Source organism: Empidonax traillii, unplaced genomic scaffold (assembly GCF_003031625.1).
Source record: "Empidonax traillii isolate 1590-97213 ecotype Southwest subspecies unplaced genomic scaffold, ASM303162v1 scaffold75:size1520028, whole genome shotgun sequence".
In the NCBI taxonomy this organism is placed as follows: Eukaryota; Metazoa; Chordata; class Aves; order Passeriformes; family Tyrannidae; genus Empidonax; species Empidonax traillii.
This window is the reverse complement of record NW_020955268.1, coordinates 707,018-731,240: the sequence shown is the minus strand read 5'-3', so window position 1 is coordinate 731,240 and position 24,223 is coordinate 707,018. Positions and strand designations below refer to the sequence as shown.

General features: G+C 36.0%; 1 protein-coding gene across 4 annotated transcripts in view; it reads right to left on the bottom strand.

The window, feature by feature from the left end:
* FER (FER tyrosine kinase) overlaps positions 1–24,223 on the bottom strand; it is a 150,280-nt gene that overhangs the window by 72,735 nt on the left and 53,322 nt on the right. For all 4 annotated transcript variants that reach the window (XM_027880837.1, XM_027880838.1, XM_027880841.1 and 1 more), the window contains exon 11: positions 3,775–3,867. In XM_027880837.1, the coding sequence (XP_027736638.1) occupies positions 3,775–3,867 (93 nt within the window). The remainder of the gene's footprint in view (positions 1–3,774; positions 3,868–24,223) is intronic.

Here is a 24,223-nt window from a genome sequence, read left to right as displayed (position 1 = left end):
TTTATAGTAAGCATTAAATGAAAGGTTAATTTTTAAGGAAAATACAGGGGAAAAAAGTCATATGCACAAAATTAAATTCCAACCCCTTTTCTTTAAACTCTATTGATTTTAAATATCATTAAGCAACTCAATATCACAAATTAGATAACTGAAAAACAATTTTACAATTTCATTTGGGGGATGGAATCTCTTGCACATTTGTATGTACGCTTACAGAAGCACTTTGTGCATTAACAGACTAAACAAAGAAATATTTTTCTAGGATTTTTGTTCTTAATTTGTAAGAAAGATATAGATAAAAAATTAACAAAATTACACAGAAGGAAAGGAACTCAGACTGTCAAATTTCTACTCTCCCTCCCAAACCCTTTTTTTTCCCCCCTTTTCTTTTTCCTTTGAGATTTCCACTTATTTCCGGATTTCACTACCAGGTTATTGGGGCTGGTGGATGTGTCCTTACATATTTATTCACACTTTTTCTTTTCTTCTATGAGGAGTAAAATGGCCTCATGTACTTCATCATGTTCTTCATGGATCTAGTACCGTCCTCTTTACTTAGACTGAGCACCCTTCTCTCTCCCTATTTCACAGTCCATTGAAACTGTTTTTTCTCCAACAGTAAAAAGAAGCAGTCCCCAGCTGCTGCCCTTATTTCAAGAGAAAAACTGAGCAAATTGCAGTGTATTATTTCTAACTCAAAAAAATTACATATTATTCCTGTACTTATACTGCCAATGAAATAAAAAATATAATGGGGATGAGATGTTATTAAACTAGTAGCATGTTCAGTATTGTATTTTCACATATATTCTGAACACAAATGTTCTTTACTTCCTTACTTTATATCTTTAGGTAAATAAAACATTTTGTCAAGATATTTTTTTCTGTCAGTGTAAAAGTGTCAGAGATACGAATGAGAATGTTTAGCAGTAAGTTTAGGTTGATAATTTGAGACAATTCCCTATGCAACATCCTGCCTTTAGATTCTGTGTACCTGGCTCATTCCCACATGCTGATATACCTTATGAAACCAACATTAATTACACCTATTATCCTATAAACAATAAAAAAATTATCCTATAAAAAGTAACAGATGTTTGTGTCAAGCTCAAACGCCTCAGTACCAAAAAAAAAATATGCAGAAGGGCAGACACTGACTCTTCATTCAGTTTATCACTTCATTTCCAGTACAAGTAAGCTGTCTCCTTTCTTGTGTTTTCTCTCCTTATTTGATCACACTTACATCTCCTGCTATTACAGAAAACTGGCTTGCATTTTGTCCAAGAGAACAAGAGAACACTCCTGAATCCCTGGCTCCTTTTTCCTCAAACTATAATTTTTTCCTGTATTACCCCATATCTTCTCATTCTGAGAACATGTAAATCATTTCAGCGCCAAAACGTAAGTAATGGTAAACTCCTCTCTGCTTTTGAAATTACAGTTTCTCTGACTTTTTTCAGACGGCACACAAAAAACTAGTTTTCCTTAATTGAAGCAGACAAAATTCAACATATCCCACCAATTAAATATGGGATGTTGCTTTTAGAATACCATTACATTTAAATTAGAAACTGCTCCACTTCTAAAGTTTCAATATACTTAAAACTCATAATTTGACAACAGGTAGTTAACATCACATTTTAGACTATGCTCTATTAGAGGATCAGTACCAGTCCAAATCTGCTTTGAGATCCCTTTTTGTATTATTAATACAAAAATTTTAAGAAATTCATATTAAAAATAGCCATTTTTTCCATATATGTTAATATTACTTTATGACACAGCTTCAATAATTACTTTGTATACTTTTTTGATGGATAATAAGCTTTAAGTACCAGTTTATATATTTAGCAATTAAGCATGGTTATGTAACTGTCAGCAGGAAAAAGATGAGTAGCTAAAACATCAATAGCTAAGTACTAATTTGTGAAGCAAATTCTAGCTGTATGTGCATGGTTAGCTTTTTTAACACACAAGAATTAGCTAAATCTAAACACAAAGCAAAACTTAAAATTGAGAAGTTTATATATTCTGACTCTGAAGTCATGTAGATGTCATTTAAGCAACAGATAATCAAGATTACAATTGTTACTCAGATTTTACTTTCTGACTCAAATGACTCAGTGCTCATCTTGCTTCTTCCAAACGTACTCCAAGGTTTCACCAACTCTACCTACCATGTATCTATATCTAACATAGCCAGGTTTACACAAAGTTCCATGGAATTAACAGAAATATAGATTAGAAAGAAAACTGCAATGTTGGCACATAGCTTATTTAAAAGAACACCTTTGGCCAATTGAAATTTTGACATTGACTTCTCCTGATTTAATAAAAATGTTTTACTTTGATCCTCTTTTTGAAAATTTTTTGTCTTCCAATTTTTCTCTGAAGCAGTTTTAGTCAAGTTTGTTTTGTGGTTTGTGGGGGTTTTGGTCTGGGTGTTTTAAGTTTTACTATACATAGATAAGACAAAGGTGAAGGCTGTGTCTCACCTACATAAAGAACAGAGGTCACAGGAATACACATTTTTGTAGCTTTTTTTTGAAACACTGAAATTTTATATCAATTAGACGTTTTATAAAATGAAGATCATGATAATGTGGAGATTTTGTTTAACTCCAAGGATATTCCAAAATTTTAGAAAGGTTTTTCCTGTTACTTTTCAAATATGTCAAGCAACTTTCACATTTTTCATAGGAAAAGTCTTCCTCTCCTAATTTTATCCTATCATATTTATTTTTCTATTCCTTCATTCCTACGTACAATTTTGCTCCCCACACACATGTATATTTACATACATGTATACATGCAATTGTAATCTCTTCCACACATTCTCAATAATGTTTAGCTTAAATACAGTTTACTGTATCTTTTCATGGGTCCTTGGATGCAATCCTGAGCATAACATAGAAGACCCCTTGTTTATAAAGTTTTCTCATGAATGTTATTTTAAGCTAATATTTCAGGTGACAAGATTACAATTAAAAGGTAGTTTTAAACAGTTTTTAAAACTCTTCCCAACTTTTTGTTGAGGATTTTTTTTCTTCTTTTGTTTGGTTTTTGGTTTGGTTTTTCTTTTAGTTTTGGTTTTTATGTTAGGTAGATTCGAATGATCACACGTTCTACTTGGAGAAAGAACAAGAAGAAGGTTTTCAAGTAAAATCTGACACCTCCCTAAGTAGGTGCTCAAATATTCTAACGAGTCTTGCAAGCTTCCATATGAAACAAATAGTGGAAACAGAAAAACAAAAACACCAAGGAAGTTTCTCCAACCATTACAGAATCTACACAAAAGTCAACTATACATAAGACACACTCAACAATTATTCTTAGCGGGGACTGAAGCAAGATCTGTAACACTTAGTTACTTAAATAGCATCAGTAGTAGTAGCAGTAATAACAAACATGGGGAATATAATTACTGCAATCTTTCTTAAAATATGCATGACCACCTATCATAGGACAGTGCATTTCAAGAAAATCAGCCTTATTGGGAAGAGTACTCTTAAAATTATAGCACCAGTTTGGGAGCTGCAAAGAGCACACAATTTCTCTTTTTTTCCTGAATTGCAGCAAGTTGTTCTTACACATCATTATGTCATGATATTATCATGTATGCTGATCAATGAGAACAGTGTTTTTATAATATTATTTTAATGTAATTTTTGTCAATTTAGATAGAAATGCATGCTTAAAAAAATAAAAAAAATTCTACTTAATATGTAAAAATAACAGATTGTATCCCAACACTATATTATTGATACTACTTACCGACGATGAGCCCAACATGGATTTCGGAGACCTTATAATTCCTGCTATGGAATGACGTATGGTGTCAAATCTTGAGACTTTGTCCTTCTTGTCCTAGGAGAAAAGGAAGAATCTCCGGTGAAAACAAGCAAACTTGTATAATTGATTTATTGGAGAATATGGCATGTAGACTCCTGAATTTAATTTAAATAAAAGACATGGGCTAAGCCTCTACTGATGCAAACCTGTAAGTGTCAACATCAGCTGGATTAAGCTAACTCAGATCAATTTACCTGCTGAGAAACTCTCTATTTCCTTAAACATTTTGTTCAATTATTTTAAGTATAAAGGAAACTTAAATTCTTTTATTCCCTAAACACATGGAACATACTTCTCAGTTCTCCTGAAATACTTGTCATTTTAAAAGGATAGCAACTGAAAACATAAAATAAAAAACACCTATATAGTAAAAAAAAAACCCTGCATAGGTAGATTAACTTAATATATGTTTAGGGGTTTTTTTGCTTTTATTAACATGTTCTTCTCTAACAATAGACTACTTGTAAATATCAGTAGCCATCAGTGCAGGTTTTAGGATACATTTCTCTTCCGGCACTACCATAAATCATAAGAGCAGCCACTGTCCGGATTTAAAACTCTGCAAGAGCAGGGCTCTAAAAACAGAGGGCTCTGAAAAATAGCCTTCAAGCACCTCTAGTTCAGCATAACTCAATTTAAATTCCAAGCTCTCACAACTTGACTTAGTCCAAAGATTGTATATTTCTTAATCTCTTATTATCAGTCCTCAAAATTAATATCACTCTTAAGGAAAAGAATGTACTTTTAACACTGACAAACTGAGTTTACTGCTTGTAAATTCCCCTCAGAAACAGCAAAGATATTTTAATGACTAGTGAAATAAATAAACCTGAAGCAGAGAAACAACACAATAAGAACCTCATTCTAATTAGCTATAGGTTACCTAAACTGATCATGGAGACAGACTACAATTGTTTGCTGGTGTCAAAAAGAAAACCTGAATCCTTCCAAGTTTCAGATGTACACCTTTGACAGAAGAAAATGAAAATATGATAATATAATAAATGCAGCTTCAGCTTATTCCAGGACTTCCAAACAACTACCAAAATCTATTCATTCTGTACACTACCGATGTTTGCAAATGATTCCCAAATACAATCTAGCTTACAGGTGTCATGGTTCAACAAGACATAGGGTAAACACTCTCGTAGCAAAATTCTGCAATTTGCTTTAATTTGTATGCAGTTAAAAAAAAGAGTGCAAAAAACAGTCAAACTGTCAAAACAGTAATAGGGAGTGTCTCGTCATGGAAATACTCATTAACCATGTGCACACTTACCCATCCGTAACACTTTTATTCCTTTTATCAGACTCAAGTAATATCATATGCTGACTAATCTTATCTAAATAAAACAACTTTGTGTTGAATCTTGATTTTTATTCTTATAATACTGCTGGAATTAAACTGGCTTCACAAAAAAAAAAAAAAAAAAGAAAAATTCCATTAACAATCAGAGTCTATTTTTCCTTCCATGTTGGTTGTTGAATGATCCATTAGTTTCACACGTCTCTTCAGAAGTGAGCCATGAAGTGAGCCATGAGATTTAGCAGCAATCAAATGTATCCTTCTTATATGATAGGAGAAAACAAGTTACCAAAAGATTCATGAATTCTACTACACTTCCCTTGTCCGATAGAAAGAAAACTCCTGAGTTTGGTTACTAACCATCTGCTTATCTAATTACAACATCAAATCACAACTTTCACCAATTTCTTCTTAACAAAAAGTATTTTTAAGGTTTTTTGACTCAAAGTCCCAGACTCATGGACTGGTCCAACTGGGGACTTTGATAAGCACCACTCAACAATATACAGTCACATTAAATAGAATGAGTATTGAAATGAGGATTTAGGGGATAAACTTTGGCCTTGTTCAAAATGTAGCACACGTCCTGTTCAAACTGCAATACATTTAAAAATGCTATTTAGTATTTCCTAGCACTTTCCCTCTGACATACTAAAACTACTCTGTACTTTAACAACAAGTGAAGGCTCAGAATTTGTCTGCACAGCAGGTATTATCAAAGACATGACAAACACAACTGTAACAGCCTGTACTGAATTCATTTATTCTATTTTAGACTGTTTAGGGCAACTAGGATGAAACTGAAGAACAGCAACAGTGATCTTATAGTGAATTTTTTTTTGCCCACCTGCAGGTTCCCTTTGAAGGACCCCTTAAATTGTGCAGCAAACCAGTTTTCTCTCAGAGCAGTATATTCACCAGTATAAAGAGATGCTTTTTAATGTGTGTTAGGCATAATTTTTTTTCCTAAACAAGTATAAAACTACAACCCAGACCAGAATACCCCATCTACTTCTTTTCATATATATATTTATGAGTTGTGTATGTACAATCTTACTAGTTAAACCAGGGTGTTACATTAAGTTTTATTTACAAAATAAAGGCAAATACACTCGAGAGCTGTCTTTCAATGATCTCCACCCTAGCCACATTAAATTTTGAACCTCTCAGTCAAGGCCCTCTCAATTCAGCAAAGGACTTAGTAGATGAAAGAATTATCTCAGGGTATTAGGTTATTCAAAGTTTCTGAAGGAACCTAACAGAGAGCAGAGACTTTCTGTGTCCTCAGGAAGAAAGTTCATTATAATTCCACACAATGCTCATTCTAGCAGACTTTAGATGTCACCAGCCAGCACAACCATGATGGCTGTGTAGTCACAACACAAGCTTCAAAATCACGAGATGTGAGTTCTACATCAGGATGCTGTAGAGAGCATTATGGAGCGGTAAGCTTGCTGGCATACACAACGAAGCTCCTGCAACATATTAGCCGATTCAGTTTCACTTTGGCTTAAATTAATTACTTTCAGAGATATTCACAAAATAGTAGCACGATTTCTTGCTTCCTTTATTTTACACTACACCAATTTCATTATAAAAGCAAACTAATCTGTGGGCCATAATATTTTATGCAATGACTGAATTACTACAGAATAAACTGTCGTTTACCATTAAAAAGCTAGGTGTCACGATTTTAAGCCCAGATGGAAATTAAGTACCAATGAACCACTTACTCAAACCCTCCTCTCCCCAGTACCACGTGGAACAGGGAGGAGAATCAAAGTAAAACTTTTATGTTGAGAAAAGAACAGTTTAATAATCAAAAATAAAGTTAAACATAGTAATAATGGTACACATAGAACACCTGAAAAAACGCCAAGGAATTCCAGCCAATCCAGACAGAAAGCCAGCTTCCCTGGGGGCCCAGTTAAATGCCTCAAGGCTTGGTGCAACAAGGAAGGAAAGAGGCAAGCCATAGACTTCAGGATAGCAGAATTTGTTCTCTCCAAGGGTAGTTTGTAACAATCAGATTAGAAGAGTTCTCTGACGTATCTTACAAGCAACCAGTTTTGGACACAGCAGTACTTCAAGTTTTCTGACACAAAACAAGGAATGCTCAAACCCTGTTCCCAGACTCTTTGTTCCAGTTCTCCTTTTCCTTTGTAAGAGGGGAAATAATTATTTCAGCTCTTTTCAAGAGATGTCACAGCAAAAGACAACCCCTCTGGCACTCTTAATTTTACTTTTCATTTTCTCTTCCGACAAGAGACAGAGAGGAAAAATAAAGCACAAGGACCCAAAATGAAGCACAGGATTATGCACTGAAAAACACAGCTGAAGCACTTGCTCATAGATTTCCTCAACTGTATTTTTATATATGACATGCAGAAGCTGGGTTTCTGTGTTTTCTATATTCACTTTGGGGGATCTTGTGCACTGTGAGGTCCTGTCCGTTTTAATGCATTTTTCACTAGAATTTATCCGCTGTGGTGATGCACTACAACTGTTACTGCCTTGTGGACAACCATCCCTCATTTACCAAGCATACAGTTCTGTCACTGTGTAAAATCACTGCAACTCTTAAACTGAACAAGAAATAAAATAATATGCCCAGAGTGTGACACAATCAAAGTGACAGGCCACACGAGTCATATTCAGAACAGTATTTTGCATGACCATGAGGAAGACAAAGCAACAGCGCAAAAGACTTTGATTAAATTGAATTGTATAATGTAAAAGCCCAGAGAAGTAAGTCTATATCCTAGATGTTACTATGCAAGAAAATAGTGTATACTCTTTTACAAAAAGCAATTGAGTAAGTGGCTTGAGAGAGATCTAAGATAAATCTAAAAGAGAATTAAAGCTTCTGAGGGACAGGCAAATAGTAATACTATCTCTACTGATCAAAAGGTGGAAGACTATCAGTAAGAGGGACAAAGGACAAGGGAGCATATATTGAATATTCTTAAAACACTAGTCAGACGTATATATAGTGATATAAATAAGCCTATACTCTAATATTATTCCATTCAAATAAAAAAATGTGTCATGAGTCAGATGCAAACCATCTGCACAAATACAGAAGTTTAATGTGGGCTTGCAAATTAAATCAGAGAACCTTCACAGGAAATTTAGAGGAAATAAGATGAGGACTCTCCAACTGAAAGAGAAAATGCTCTCAGAAGGAGATTTCAATTAGAAGAACATAATCTGTGATATCTAAAAGATGAGTGTGATAGTACTGTTTCTGTGATGTGGCTGGGGAACTGGTCCTCAGAGATTCTGATGAGAACAACTTCAGCACAGTACAAGGGCTCTAAGATAAAACCAAAAGTGGGGAATTCCAGTAGCTACTGCAAATGATACATTCAATGAACATACAGATAAAAAAGGCATATCAGACAGCATCTGTCAGTGCAATTAAGATAGCTTTCACAAAGTGAATGCTAGCTTTGTGTTTGAAGATTCAATTTCCCTGATGAAAAAGGAGGCTGAGTAACATATAGGCTTCAAATTTAGACAATGGGGAGAATAAGGAACATTTTGGGGTTTTAGGGGGCTATAGATGTAAGATGTGAGAATTAAGTTTTGTGATTTACAAGTAAGAATTCCTCAAAACAGAGAAAAGAATTTTCTGAAAATGATCCTCTGCATTAGTAACTTAGTCATGGAGATGAAAAGTTATTTAGGAGAGGCCCCAAAAGCATGCAATAAATTTAGACTATGACATTAACTCTGGTATGCTTCTTGATGAGTGGATATACTAACTACAAAATCTCTGTGTTCTACAGACATTAGCAAATATTAAAAGAAATGTAGATGCTGAAATACTAAAATGTGAGCATACTGGAAAATGTGGCCAATATCCCTGTATGAATTTGATTTCATAAATAAGATTAATCTCATGCCTCAAAAGGTTTTTTGTGTTGGTAGTGGAGAGTAGGATTTTTTTGATTTTCCATCCATGAAAGAACTGAGTATCTCAGGAAGATCACATGTAGAAAACCAGATAAAGAATCTACTATCTTTGCAAAAAAACCTCCAGGATATTTTAAACCTGGCACTCACACATGGAATGAGCTTCTGGCTGAATATTACCTGACTATTTGAATTGAGCAGATCATCTGTATTTGAAGCACCTTTCCAGTAATTATAATATGTTTTTTCTCAGTTTGCTATTGTAGATACCTAGAATTGGGAGCAGCACTGTGCACAGTCATGTAGACATAACAGAGTTATTAAAAATTTAAGTATTCAAAGCTAATTAAAAATATCTCAAGTACACAGAAAAATCAATTAAACAACAAACCTATTCAAAAATCACTTTTTGATAAGGCAACATTTTCTGGTTTTAACATAAGTAGTACCTTCCAAAGCAGCAGAAATTATGCATAATTGATGCACACATATTGTAAAACACTGCACTGGGTGCAAATTAATGTTCCACATTCTGAGTTGCAAAGGGTAGACTGAAAAACAAGACTTACTACTGTGAAATTTAAGAACAGTCATATAAGGCCAGACTATGCTAGTTGCCTAAAAACCTGCAAGAAGAAGAGAACGACAATTCTTCAGAGCATGTTTTTGTCCTCTGACAATCCGTGGTAAAAGATCTGCCTCACTAGTGTCAGATATGAGGTTTCTACACGTAATAGTCATGGAAGGATTCTCCTTTCATATTTTTGAGCTGCTTTCTGACTCTATATAAACTATTAAAACCCAGTACAGTAGCAACCAGTTGCACAACCTAATTACATGTTTTTGAAGAACATTTTTGTGCACTTGCTTTGAATCATCTGCCTACTGTGCTTATTTGATGGTACCTACTCCTTGCTTTGGCAGATGCAGTGAACCGTCATTATTCCCTACTCGCTTTCCCTGTGTAATCCCACAACGCAGAACACAGAACGCAAAACAACCAAACAACACAGAACACATCTTTATTACATTCCCTTTCAGTTTGCTTTTTCAAGTCTGTAAAGACCAATCTACCTCTTCACTAATTCTACAGAAGCTCCTCCACATATCTGAGTATTTTCTTGTCTTTCTGAATTCTCCTACGTCAATTTTTCAGTTTAGGGAGCTGAAAATATAAGTAGTTACATTAAGCTAAACTCTTCTAGGTGGTACACAGCGAAAGGACAATTCACTTTGAGAAGAATTCCAGGTAGATACTGGGGAGGTGGGAAGGGGGGGTGGGGGAAGGAAGGAATAAAAATTCACAGTGAGTAGGACAGTGATCAAATACTGTAATAGTTTTCCCAGAGGGACTTGCATCACTGGAGCTATTGGAGCCTCAACTGAAAACAGGCACTTTGCAGCCTGATATAACATGAAAGATAGCCCTGCTCTGAGGAAGAAGTGGGACCAGATGGACTCCCTGAGATTTATTTAAGTTTAAATTATTCTGCAGTTCTATGCCATTTGGGAAGCAGGTGCATATCAATTTATACAGTAATGTAATGTTTTCTGCTTTCTTCTCTCTTCCTTTCCTGAAAATTTCGAGGATGTTTTTTCGGTTGTGAACACTAAGTAAATAGTGACCTGATATCTTCAGGAACATTTAGACCTTATTTTGAGTGGTACCTGAGAAATCATTACTGGTATATGTGAAATCAAGCACTGTTACTTCAATCTGATCGGCAGGAATGTAACTACAACACTGATGCTAATATTAAAATTTTTAAAAGGCTGTTAGAAATAACATGTGTCATTTGTAACAAGACATTTACTCGACTTACTATCAAAAAATATTTGCTTGCTTTCTACATAAAATTTTCTGCTCTTATGATTACTTATATGCCTATGATTCCTTATATACCAGAATTTTGTAGTAGCAACATAGGCTAGAAACCTGTTTTATTTTGATTTTTTTTTTTGTTTGGGATTTTTTTGGGGTTTTTGTTTTATGTTGGGTTTTTGTCAGGAAAACAGCAATAAAAAAAAATTAAACAAGTGATTGGTGAACAAAAACCAAGAAGTGATTGCAGACAAAAACTGAAAGCCTTTGACAGATTTTCTTTAGGAAAGGCTCAGATGTCAGTAAATACTCTGTGTAAATAAATTAATTTTAAAAAAGAATTATGAATACTACAACATGATTGATCCTTTGCTTTCTTTTTTGAAACACTATCTATCATAACAGAAAATATAGTTAAGTTGTCTGCTCTATGTTTTCGTTTTAATTAGTTTCAGAGGACTAATTTTTCAAGCTACATATGAAATGTCAAGGAAATGCCACCTTCATCTTTGAAATAATTACTAAATATTACAAACACAAAAATATGTATTAAAGGTCTTCAAGGAAGTAGAGCATCTCTTTATAGGGGTTAGCAATAATGTTTCCAGAAACAGGGTACATTTTAATTCTTATATACCTAACAGGTTTTTTTATTTTTAAAAAGATGATATTTTGATTTAACTGAATTATCATCAAGAATGTCAACAGCTCTCTAGAGAAAAACATGAACTAAATGTACAGCCCCTAAGCTGAGGTATTGAGATCTTGTACAATAGCTGTTTTTGTGGAAGGAAATAGTATCCAGACAAAGGTTTTTGCAAAACAGATAGGCCACTGAAACTCAGTAAATTCTTTGCTAATAAATGTATCTCTTTGCTCAATAAATGTATCTCTACACCACTAAATCCTAGGGCACTTCCATTTACTCACATAACGATGCCCAAAAAAAGACATTTGATTTCAATAAATGAACTATATTGCCCCTGTTCCAGGCAAGAAGTGATCCAAGAACCTGAACCAAACTCAAAACCAGATGTGAGGTAAAAGTGTACAAATTCAATGAGAATGTATTACATTTCTTCAAATACTTTCCTGTTTCCAAACTTTTTCATCTTCCTAAGCCAGATACAGTTCTTAGCCCCAAAACCTGCATTTATGGTTTGGCAGTTACACATAGTAACAACATCAGAATAAGCAATTTCTGAATCAGTGAGATTTCATGAATATGACTTGAAATTTCGAGAATATAACCATAGATTGAAAAAAAATATAAAGCTAAAAATGTGCTAGAGAAAAAATGTTAAGAGATCATAAAACATGCAAAGCAAACCACCTGTAAGGAAATTACATACTTCCATCTTCTAATCTTTACAGTTTGTCAGGTGGCTACAAAAAACACAATTTATTATCTAGATATAACGTGCATTCACCAATCATTTCAATTTACAATCCTTAGGAGCATTTTGGAGTCAAAGAGGCAAGATTTATTGTCTACTTCCATATTGTATAGTTTTATTGTGTAGTTGAATACTGTATATACCCAGTTGACAGAGTTTCAGGTGTGTATGACCCAAATTCTCAGAAAAACAGAGAAATGCAGTAATGCTGTAACTGCTGCCCTGGAGCTGTAATCAAGATCAACACTACAGCTGCCATGAAATCATTAATGTGAAATATGCTTTAAAACCGGTTATATACATGCATACACATACAGACTGATCTTGTCATCCCCCTTTCAAGATTAAAAAAAAAAAAAAAAAGAATCCAAAAACTGAGCTAGAAAGTTCTATGGTAATGGAAGAAACGAATTTTTCTACATACACACATGTTATGTTGCATTACTCATATTAAAAAAAACTACATCTCTATTTGGCTAGATTGTGAAAAAACATGAACGGAAAACATGTTTTCCTCCACTAATGATGGACATCAGTGTAGAAAATAAACTATACGTCCTGAAGTTTTTATACACTTTCTTTTTTTTTTTAATAAGAGTGGTTTTGGCACTTGTTAACGAATGACAGTAATTGGTAGTGGCACTTCCTCGATTGGTGAATTTTTAGGTGGTCAGTAGTTAGTTTAGCTTTTAAAAGTTTACAGCAATTTTTTCAAACTTATAAATATTACCTAAGGATTAACAGAACTTCATTACAACCACTGGCCTAATACAAAGCCACAGGTGCAGAACCTCTAGGCTACATTTCCTATGAAGCATGAACAATTTTCCAGTGCAGGTGTCTAAAGAACAAAGCTACACATACAGTACTCTACACAGTGAACTCAGTAGATTAAACAAATATAAACACAACTTCCAGGACATTTTTACATGAGGATCCAGACTGGGGAACATAAAAGTCTTGCAAAAAATGGTCAAAAGACCTCAATTCCTAATGTCTTCTGCAACAGTCAGTAGCTGAAATAAGGAAGTGATGAAGATCACCCACAGCTACCACAAGTATGTTGGTGAATTCCTGAAGAGCAGTGTACATGCCAAAGAACGACATCTGGAACTGAAAATTAACTTTACTAACCACAAACTTAAAATAACAGTAATAGGTTTGCAAGAAATTCATATATACTTACACACCCTGCAGACTGAGAAACACAAACCATTCTCCTTTTCTCATTACTAGAAAAACCTGTGTTGGTTATTTTAAACCTACTAAACTCACAGACAGAAAGCCAAGCCACATTTCTGTAAAGCACAAAACAGAAAATTGTTTTCAATCCTTTAGTCCTGATCTGCACAGGCAATGCTCCTCTGCTCCCACTGAGTACAGTGGCATAAGTATCTTGACAAAACATGATCTCATAAAGCAAATCTGTATGTGAGTTTGTAGGTGGGAGACGAGAAGGCAACAAAGAGAAAAATTACAGATATGAGCTACAAGCAGGTGAGTTATTGCTTCCACAGCAGTTAGTTAAAAGATGTTTCAGGAAAGTACAGGGAATACAGAGCCAAGGTAAGGAGTCTGTGAAAAGGACAGAAAAGGGGGGTTCTTCCTAGAGATGCTAAAACCAAGATTTTTTCTGACATCAATTTAAGCAAAGGTTCCATTCAAAACAAGATTTTCTAAGGAGGACTGCATCTCTTTAGAGTTCAGCATCCAAAGAAGAAAACATGGAAAGACAACTGAAACAACTAACTGGATGATGTACCAGCTGCAAAAAGGGAAAACTAAAGCTCCAGGAGCCAAGTACTGTGTCTCAGCCAGTGCAGCAGAGCACTGTGCCAACTAGGGGTTATGTAGCCCAAAAGACACCTAAATGCAGTATTTATAAACATAACATGAATTGAATATAGCATCTGTTGGAGACTGCACTTACTACACAGGTCAATTACTTCAATTAGAATGCACAACTCAGTAACAGGTGGAATGACATAGTTTTTCCAGATCTCATTAAATATATTCAAAAGCTGTTGGATTTGGTTGCTTTTTACTGTCACGGATACAGACAGTAATGCCTGACAAATTTAGTGATAGAATTCAGATCTTAGGCATTTAAATCCAAGGAAGTCTGGTCCCTGGAAGGGATTAGAGGCACTGAAGCAGCTATACCCTGAAGTGTCAGGGTTAGGGAAACAGTAGACAGAAGGCAACATGTAAGGGAGAAACAGAGAACAAGAACAGCACCATGTATATTGCATCACCTTGAAATCTGCAAGGAACCATAAATCCTTCTGTGATTCACAAGACACCAAGAATGAAACATTCGAGGGTTGTGTACTCCCAAGTTGTAGGCAGGGACTCGCAACCCAACCTTAGCAGAGGTTCATGCCAACGTACAGAAAACAATATACTCTTGGGGGATGGGGTGGGGAAACCCTCAAGTTTTCCCCTGATGTCAAAGGAAATTCTTAGAGGCCTAGGAGGAATCCTCTCTCCAGCCAATCATCACATGATTGCACCAGAGGTGTATTGCCTTTAAATTTATCATACTGTTCTGACTGGTTTAAGGTAATGTTTCTTGGATTCTGCTCTCTAAACCTACCTCTAAACCTACCTCTGTACCTACCAACAAGGATCCCTTTTAATAATTTATTGACTGGCTCCAGTTGACTGGCTTTACTAAAGCCACCTGGCAAATGCTATGTCAAGCGAGAAGAAATAGCATCTCATGCTGTGTGATCTGGCAGGATGTAAAGCATATTTCTTCTCTCAATAAACAGTGTTATTAAATATGGACTGGCAATTGTATCCTGTTTGGAAAATCATATTTTGAGAGAATGCATTTGTTTTGTCACAATAAAACAAAGTTTCATGGAGTTAATACCAAATATCTTCAGTCTGATGGGACAGAACAGGTTCTTAGACAAATCCACATTTATGTTATCTGTATTAAAGAATAAAACTCAACCTGTCATAACCTGAAAGAGTAATATGCCAAGATTCAAATTTGATCAGGTATTTCTGTTTGACAGCTAGTCCAGTCATGTTTGCAAACAATGTTTGCTTTTGGTTTTCACAGATTCCTATTTATCCACAAAAGCAGCTTACATGTTAATACATAAAATGATAGAGCAACTTTGTGACAGCTGCAACACACAACTTGAGCAGCATATCTGAGGTAGGCTTAATAAGTAATCTTTGTAGGGTGCCAAAACCACAAATACTGCCAATTTCACAGATTTCTGAATTTCACAGAATATTCTGAATTGGAAGGGACCCCCAAGGATCACTGAGTCCAACTCTTAAGTGAATGGCCTATAATTTAAACAACAGAATAATAAAAATGCAAACCCTAGAAATAGGCAGTGTTCAAATTTTACTCTGCGTAAAGCTTGTGGTCCACTAAATTCATGTACAGATCACAGCTATAAATCATAAACACAAACAAGACTATTCTGAAAAGACAGACATCACGAAGGAAAGTCTCAGTTTGCAAGTTTCAGTAATGGGACCAATGAGTGACAGATTTCAATCCTATACAAGCTGAAGTTCATAAATTTTATCTAGCACAATGAGCCAAAATAAATTAGGCAGCAGAAACACAGAAAGACTTTGAGTTATTATGCTCAGCCAACAGATGAAGTCTATCATATGTTTCAGTCATTACTTATCAAAAAGGTCTGTCCAACAAGCAGTCTCTTCTCAAAGCATCCTCAAGCTGCTTTTCAAACCAAAGCTCAGTCTCCTCTGTTACAGAAGAAACTCCTTTTGCACATCCCAAAAAGAGAACAATTCCTACAGTTTATTAGTATAGTTACATATGATTCAGTTCATCAACTTCTTAAAATGTCTCTTGAAGAAAATAACCGAGAAAATATTTGTCACCTTGGTTGAATATCCTTTTCCTCACTAATTTTAATCACATATTATAAAGCCACATTTCATTACAACAGTGTTCCTGAGACACTTCAATGTCCATATCAAATTGTACATACAACTATCCCTATAAATAGTGTTAATTTACAAGTTATACCTATAAATCCTTACAGACTGAACAGATCAACCACACAAAAGCAGCAAGCACCTGAAGGGGACCAAACCCTCCAATACACAGCCACAGCTTTGGGTATTATCACAAAAGAGCTTGAGAAGAAAAAAGCTGTATTTTTTTTTTCCAAAAAGGTTATCCAAGACATCTGCATGCAACAGGCAGACATAAGGCACAGCTTCATGTCAGGTAGGATACCTTAGGCAATCTAAAAATGGCATTAGTGTTGATGTTCTGGCACCTGGAATCCAAACTGACCAGAAATGTTTTGCATCTATCTATTTTATTGCAGGATAACCCCTCCCAAAAAAAACTGCAATATTGGTAACATGCTATTTCATTTACTCTGCTGTTAAAAATCACCAACAGTAAAAAACAAAAAGGAGAACAAAAATGGTTGGGTCTGTAACTTATAGACAGTGCTCTGAAAACTGGATTGCCATTCTGGTTTCTTGGACTGTAGCTGACAAGAACTTCCCCACACAGATGAAAGGAAGTAGAAGCCACATAGCAAACCATAAAATCATATACTTCAAATCTGGCAATTAACTACCAGAAGCAGTAGATTAAAACCATAAATCATAATTCCAAGAATTATTTTATAGGAGATTTTAGGACTTTAAGACTAGAAGCACAATAATTGTCTTTAGGAAAAATGGTATTTTTAATCAGCCACTTAAAAAGGAAAATAGAAAAGCAGAGAGGTTATTTAAAGCAGTCAAATTCTATCACATTACTTAAAGTGTGCTGCCTAGAGGCTGTGAGAAGTTACTAAATCCCCCTAATTCATTCCCATCACCATGAAAAAGATGCAAGAAGCCAATAGGGATAATTTTGGAAGAAGAGAGTTACTACTTTCCTCCCAGCACGCAGAGAAACATTCCTACATATACTGAAACATATGCTGGACACAAGTATGTGATTTCTGCTCAAAGGGAAACTTCTGAGTTAAGCTTTCCTAATTCATGGGGAAGATTTTGACTGAAATAACAGATTCCCAGTGGGTATGCAGTGCTGCAACACTACTATGGTGAAACCTCCTTTCTCAATGAAAAAAATATTATTGGCAGTTCAAGGGAGGGATATGTACTTATCTCAAGTACTTATTACTCGTCTTCATACAGAGAGGATAAACTAATTCTGCACTTCCAATATTCTAAGCATTTTGTTTCTGTGAATTCCTCACAAAGTTTGCTCACACTTCTAATTTTGCCTTTCCCCAATACTAGGTTATTGTTCAACACTTTTTGCTAGCCTTAAGAAATACTTAATTTCTGAGCCTTAGTGTGTGACCTTAGTATAATCTTTTCTTTCAGAAGTTTCTAGGCATGTTCACTGGAAAGAGGCTTGACAGCTCCACTGACTTCTCATCTTGTAAATTCTGGACCAGTCAGTAATACCCATGGGGGACAAGGTAGGACTGCTTTTATCTGTCTGCTACCTTAGTGTCTACTTTTGTATTGTTCTTCCTCTGATGTATGTCCATCTGGCAAATCAGATTTACAAAAAGAAGAAACAGAAGCTAGAACATACTCACTATGAGAGAAAGAGGAATAAAATTCATCCTCACACTTCCCAGAAGCATTTGGAGCATTTCTGTTCCACGTCAAATTCTGGTGGTAAGCCAAAACCAAAGGTCCCAACCAGCAAGCTTGGAAAATGGCCCAAAACAAAGGCATCCAACAGGCATTTAACAAATAAAACTGTTTATTTCCAAGTCTTCTATGAATTGACAAACTTATGTCTATTGTTAAGCTTTCTGCTATTGCTGCAATGGGCTGTCATAGAAGACAATCATTTTCCCGTAACTGTTTGAAAATAAAGTTCCTATACAACCTGAAACATCATGGGAAAAGGAGACCCCCAAGAGTGTAGGTACATCTCTCAGCTGATTATGTTTCAGAACCTTATGATGCATCATATAAAATGTATGTAATGAAGCATCTTCAATCACATAGCCAACTCCTGTAAGTACCTGCTCATATCTATGTAACTGACTGTTAAATATTCAAAACATACCAATGGATTAAATTTGTCAATTACAATTTTAGTGAGAATCCTGAAAACATTCACCTCAAACCCAAACCTGCAAAGGAAGATTTTGACTATTGGTTTGTTCATCACACTCTCAGGAGTCACGGATTCTAGAAAGTGAAACGGAAAGATAAAACTTTCCCATTAGGTAGAATTATTTACAAACAAAAGTAGCACTTTAGCTCTGCTTCATGTATTTAATATTTTTCTTCTGTAATATGACTAAGAACTAATTTTTTAATTACCATAATCTTCATCAAAAGCAGGCTTATCTTATTTTTACAGCAATCACTAAGAATAAGATCTCTGAAGCCTTTTAAAAAGGAATGACAAACAGTAAAAGCAATCAGATGTGAGGTGAACATTTATATTTGAGTAATTACGCTACAAGATTTGGATTATTCAGTAGTTAGTAGTCTTCTGGCACTGAGCTCCACCTGCTGACAAGTCTTTCAAGTATTGCAGAGCTCACATACCAAATCTCACTTTTATCACATGTTCCAGTATGTGCTGCAGCACACAAAATAAATCTATATGAAACATTTCTATAGTGAGAACACATATAATTTTAAATACATAATCTTAAAAATAATGTGTCTTCATAAAATTTGGTTTTACCATGTAAGGAAAAAGGAGAATTAGAGTGGCACATAGATTTCACTATGTTATTACTAAACAAGATTAATTACTATTTTAAATTAACTAAATCCATTGCCTGGCTTAAGCACGCCCTGAAGATTTCCTATTCTGTAACAATTTCCAAGGCAATACTGATGGCTGTAATTTTAAAGCCTTACTGTGAAATGCAAATCATCCTAATTGTACTTAATTACCTGAGTAAATATTTAGCTGGCACTGCAATGTTCAAAAAATTAATTATATTTTTTATTTCTAATCTGATCATTAGACATACAATGTTTTGTTGCTGTTTTCTTCACTTTAATTGCCACTGACTACTGCCATGCTTTGCTGATCTTATTAACAGCAAAAATACCATATGTCTCTTAGGACAAATAACAAGCCATACATCCACTGACTGAACATCTAAACATTTAAAAATTAGCTCAAGTAGCTTCCAGTTACTGGTTAACGATATGTAACCATTTGGATACTATTACAATTTTGGCAAAATATATCTGTTTACAAAAAATGACCAGCTTTTTCTTCCTAACTCCATACTTTAATATAAGTACAGAAGAAAATGTAAACTATGACTCTCCCATTAACACAAGTGTGTAGTATAACTGCATAACTCTAAGGGACTCAAACACATGATTTTGAACTTCTAGTACCTTTAGCATTATATCTACCTCTGTCTCGCATGGATAGCTCAGTAGAAAGGTATAACTGCTAGAAACATATTTATGTTTTGTTTTTCCACATACAACAACAAAATTGTTTAATACAATGTTCAGGAATAAGCAAGAGTATATTTTTTTAAACTCCTTGCTCTGATATCATGCCTGAACCAAACAGAATCATTCAGCAATTTCCTTTTGCCCTACAAAACACAGGTAGCATTCTACAAAAAACAAAATACATCGACAACACCAAAACATACTGAAGATACAAGGAGAACATGAAACATCCTACAGAGGAAAAAAAAGAAAAAGGAAACTAAGTTATAACACATATGTAACATTACATGGTCTATAATGACACATCTAACAGCATTTAAAAATTTCATTGTTAGTAATCTATTATACAGCTACCTAATGCAAGACATGGAAAACAAAACAGTCTGAGAATTATTACACCACGACATTGGCTGTATTTATATGATACCATATAAATACTTAGAAATATGAAATTTTACAAAATTGTTTTGCATATCTTATTTTTAATTTTAAATTACAAAAAATCCTCACTTGTGACTGAGGACATGAAAATTTACTTCATATGGATGATGACAACACAAGTCAATTATGATTTTGTAATTCTTAGGAAAATATTTACAATTAATTTCTGAAGAGGAATAAATAACCGCTTTCAAGTATAGTATCAGAGCAACATTTAGATGAACTGTTCTCACATAACGAGGAGAAACCTAAACAAACTTACAGCTGAAGAAACAAGGATTCTCTGGAATGATACCAGGATGAGCCATCAGCAGCAAGAATATTTCATTTCCGAGCATTTAGCAGCTCTATAATTTTAAAGAGTTTTAGTAAAAATAATAATAAAAAAATCCATAATAAAAATCACCAGGATGTTTATTTATACAAACAGCCCATCAATGTATAATGTTTTCATCTTGAAATACAGTCAAGACTGCCCTCTCAAAGCATAGCAATTTGAAAAAAAGTTTAATTTACATTGAAGTTGTATCTCCCTATTTTTAGTCAATTTTACTCACACAGAATATCAGCTCAACAGTTGAAGAAAATTTACTCAAGCGGAATCATCTAGAATTTAAGTTGGTCACATTCCCACACTTCAGTCATACTAAGGGCAAATCATGCCTAGCCAATCAGGTGGCCTCCCATGATGGACTAACTGCAGCAGCAAACAAGGGAAGAGTGAGTCCCAACTCATGTCATCTACCCAGACTTCTGTAAGGCCTTCAGCACAGTCCCACGTGACATCCTTATCTCCAGGTTGGAGAGATGTGCATTCGAAGGATGGGCCACTTCATATGGAATAGGGAATTGGCTGAACGGACACAGCCAGAGAGCTCTGGTCAGTGGCTCTACATTCCGGTGGGGCTGGTGATGAGTGGTGTCTCCTCAGGGCTCTGTCTTGGGACCGGTGCTCTTTCATATCTTCATCAATGACACAGACAGTGAGATCCCATGTGCCCTCTGCAAGTTTCCAGATGACACAAAGCTGAGGGGAGTAGCTGACACAACAGAAGGACAGGACGCCATCCAGGGGCACCTGGACAAGCTTGAGAAATGGGCCATGGGAATCTCATGAAGTTCAACAAGTCACCTGTGGGTCACTTGGAAGTTCAGCAAGTCCAGCTGGGTCAGTACAATCCTAAACAAGAGTACAGACTGGGAGAAGAACACACTGGGAGCAGCTCTGCTGAAAAGGATTTGGGTGCTCTGTAGACATAAAGCTGAACATGAGCCAACAGCATGGGCTCACAGCCCAAAGAGCCAACCATATCCTGGGCTACATCCAAAGCAGTGTGGGCAGCAGGTCGAGAGAGGTGACTCTCCCTCTTTACTCTCCCCTCGAGAGACCCCACCTGGAGTACTGTGCCCAGCCCTGAGTCCTCAACACAAGAAAGGCATGGACCTGCTGCAACAAGTCTAGAGGAGAGCCACTAAATTGATCACAGGGATTGAGCACCTCTCCTACGACAACAGGCTGTGAGAGTTGGAGTTGTTCAGCCTGGAAAAGAGAAGGCTTCAAGAAGATTTCACTGCAGCCCTTCAGCACTTAAAGGGAGCTTCTAAAAGTGATGGAGAGTGATTTTTCGGAAGAGGTAGGTAGTGATATGACAAGAGGGAACACTACTAAACAGAAGGGGGAGAGGTTCCAGCACCTGAGCAGAGTCTTGCTCTGCTGCAAATACAGCATTTGGCACAGGCTGTGAAAGAGGACCCAGCCCTAGTACTGACACAGGCCACCAAATCCCATCTTAATACTCCCTCCTGGACTGCAGGGTAACAGCAGTGGTCTCCTCGTGTGCAGAGACAAGAGTGCTGACTCCTTTTGGTTTACTGGAGGGACCAGTCAGGGAAAAGGCTGTGTGAGAGCAGAATGACCCAGAGTCTACACCTCCTCTCAGCACTTCTACTGCGATGGGCCAACATCCAGATGTAAGGGCTTCTCCAACATCAGAGTGATGGAGTCATTTTATGACCAACTCAACACCTCTCAGAAGGTAAGGCCAATACCAACATGATCAGGCAGGTTAAGCTCCTATTTCCACTCTAAAAGCTGGTAAAGGAGTGCAGGAGCTCCTGCAAGTCCTAAAGGGAAAAAACAGTGTAAGCAGTAGGATGTACAGGATCCAGTGCAGGCTGCTGTGAACCATGATCATTTCCTTCTGGGAAAGGTCAGGCTGGATAGGGTTTTGAGCATCCTGCTTTAGTGGAAGGTGTCATTGCCCGTGGCAGGGGGGCTGGAACTAGACAATCTTTTAGGCCCCTTCCAATCCAAACTATTCTATGGTTTTATGACTCCATTGCTCCATTCCCCTGCCCTCCACCAGCGGTCACATTGCCCTGGACACAGAACCAGCCACTCTGTGACATCAGCCCTGGGCCAAGGGCACTGTGGCTGTCATGCTGGCAGCTGCAATCAGCTTTTGAGAAGTTCCAAATAACTTCTTTGCCAAATAAACAAATTTTCTGGGGGAAAAAAAGAAAACAAAAAGGAAATGATGACAAGTACTCTAGAAATTCATAATTCCAAATAAAAGGTAATCTCTAGTAATTCTGCAGTAGCCTAGCCAGGAAAGGAAAAAAAGAAAACTAAAAGATTTCCTATATGGATTATCAGTGTAACAGCAGACACAGACGGTCATAGTAAGAAACAGGGGACTAAAACAATAGAGTTGACGAGCAGGTGAGGAGTCCTCGCTCCTGGCAGCTCACAGTGCTGCTGCCACTGACGAAGTTTCGATGCCTCTGTGATGCTGGCCATGTGCAGGCCTGCATTTAGTACACGGGATTATTTTCTCCCACTCATTGAAACAGAGATTTGGACAACAGAAAGAAGACTTTAGTACTAATCTTGAACTGAAGCAGAGGAGTACCACTTTCATGATTAGACTCATCATCTCAACTAACCCTTACAGACAATATTCACTAGCACAACTACTGGATAATATATTAAATACCTAACAAAATGGCCTACCCAAAAAAGATTCCAAGACTCCTAATCTTTTGCAGTCATTATCTGATTCTTCTTTTCTCTTTCATCACCTTTTTTCATTTTGTCAACTCCTTCTACGTCATGACAAGCATACAAGCTTTGAAATATAATTTTTTGTACCAGTGTTAACAACCACCATCCAATATTCAACAGCAGTGGAAGCAAGAGAATGCTGACAATTAAGCATAACTGTAGAATGTGAATCAAACTAGGTTCCACAAATTGACAGAGGGAAAAAAGCATTCCCCTCAGAAACAACAATTTCATTATCATTTCACAGACCTATCGCCCCATGCACCAAAAGGTATGTCAGGCTAAACCTCAAAGAAGTCACAGGTATCTCAGACATGTCAAACCTAATCTACAAAGGCAAACACTACTGTTTGTCCCTTCAGTAAACAGCTAGTATTTGTTTGCTTTTTTATATGGCCTACTAATTCTGCACATTGCTGCATACAATTGAGAAAAGAAGTCACACAAAAGATTAGCAAAGTAAAGTACTTTTTAAAATTACATTGCATTTCATCAGAGCACAGAAAGTTCCTTTTAATAACTGAGAACACTGTAAACATTTGAAAATAAGTCACAAAGAAACCAGTGTTCATTTCTGTTTAAGAAAACACATAAAATAATTTCTCAATTACATAATGTGTGTTGTGATTTGCACTGAGCTTTTACTGTTCATTCTATATCTACAACTGTGAATATATTTCTTCAACACATCCAAGGAAATTACCAATAGCTACTCAGTCACATTTACTAAATCTATTTAAGGGTTAACACTTTTGATTATAAAATAGTCTAGTGAGAATCTAAGCATCAAGTGTACAGAAGACTAACTCAACACCACAGACATGGATTGTTACAAGTTATTGCAACTTTAAAAATAAGAAAACCCGTGCAACTGAACTGTTTGTCCAAACAAGTCTCCACAAATGCAAAGGGAAGTTCATTCACTTTAGTCACCTCAGTGAGTACCTGGATAATCTGATCCCAGGACTGAAGTACATAGAAAGCTACAC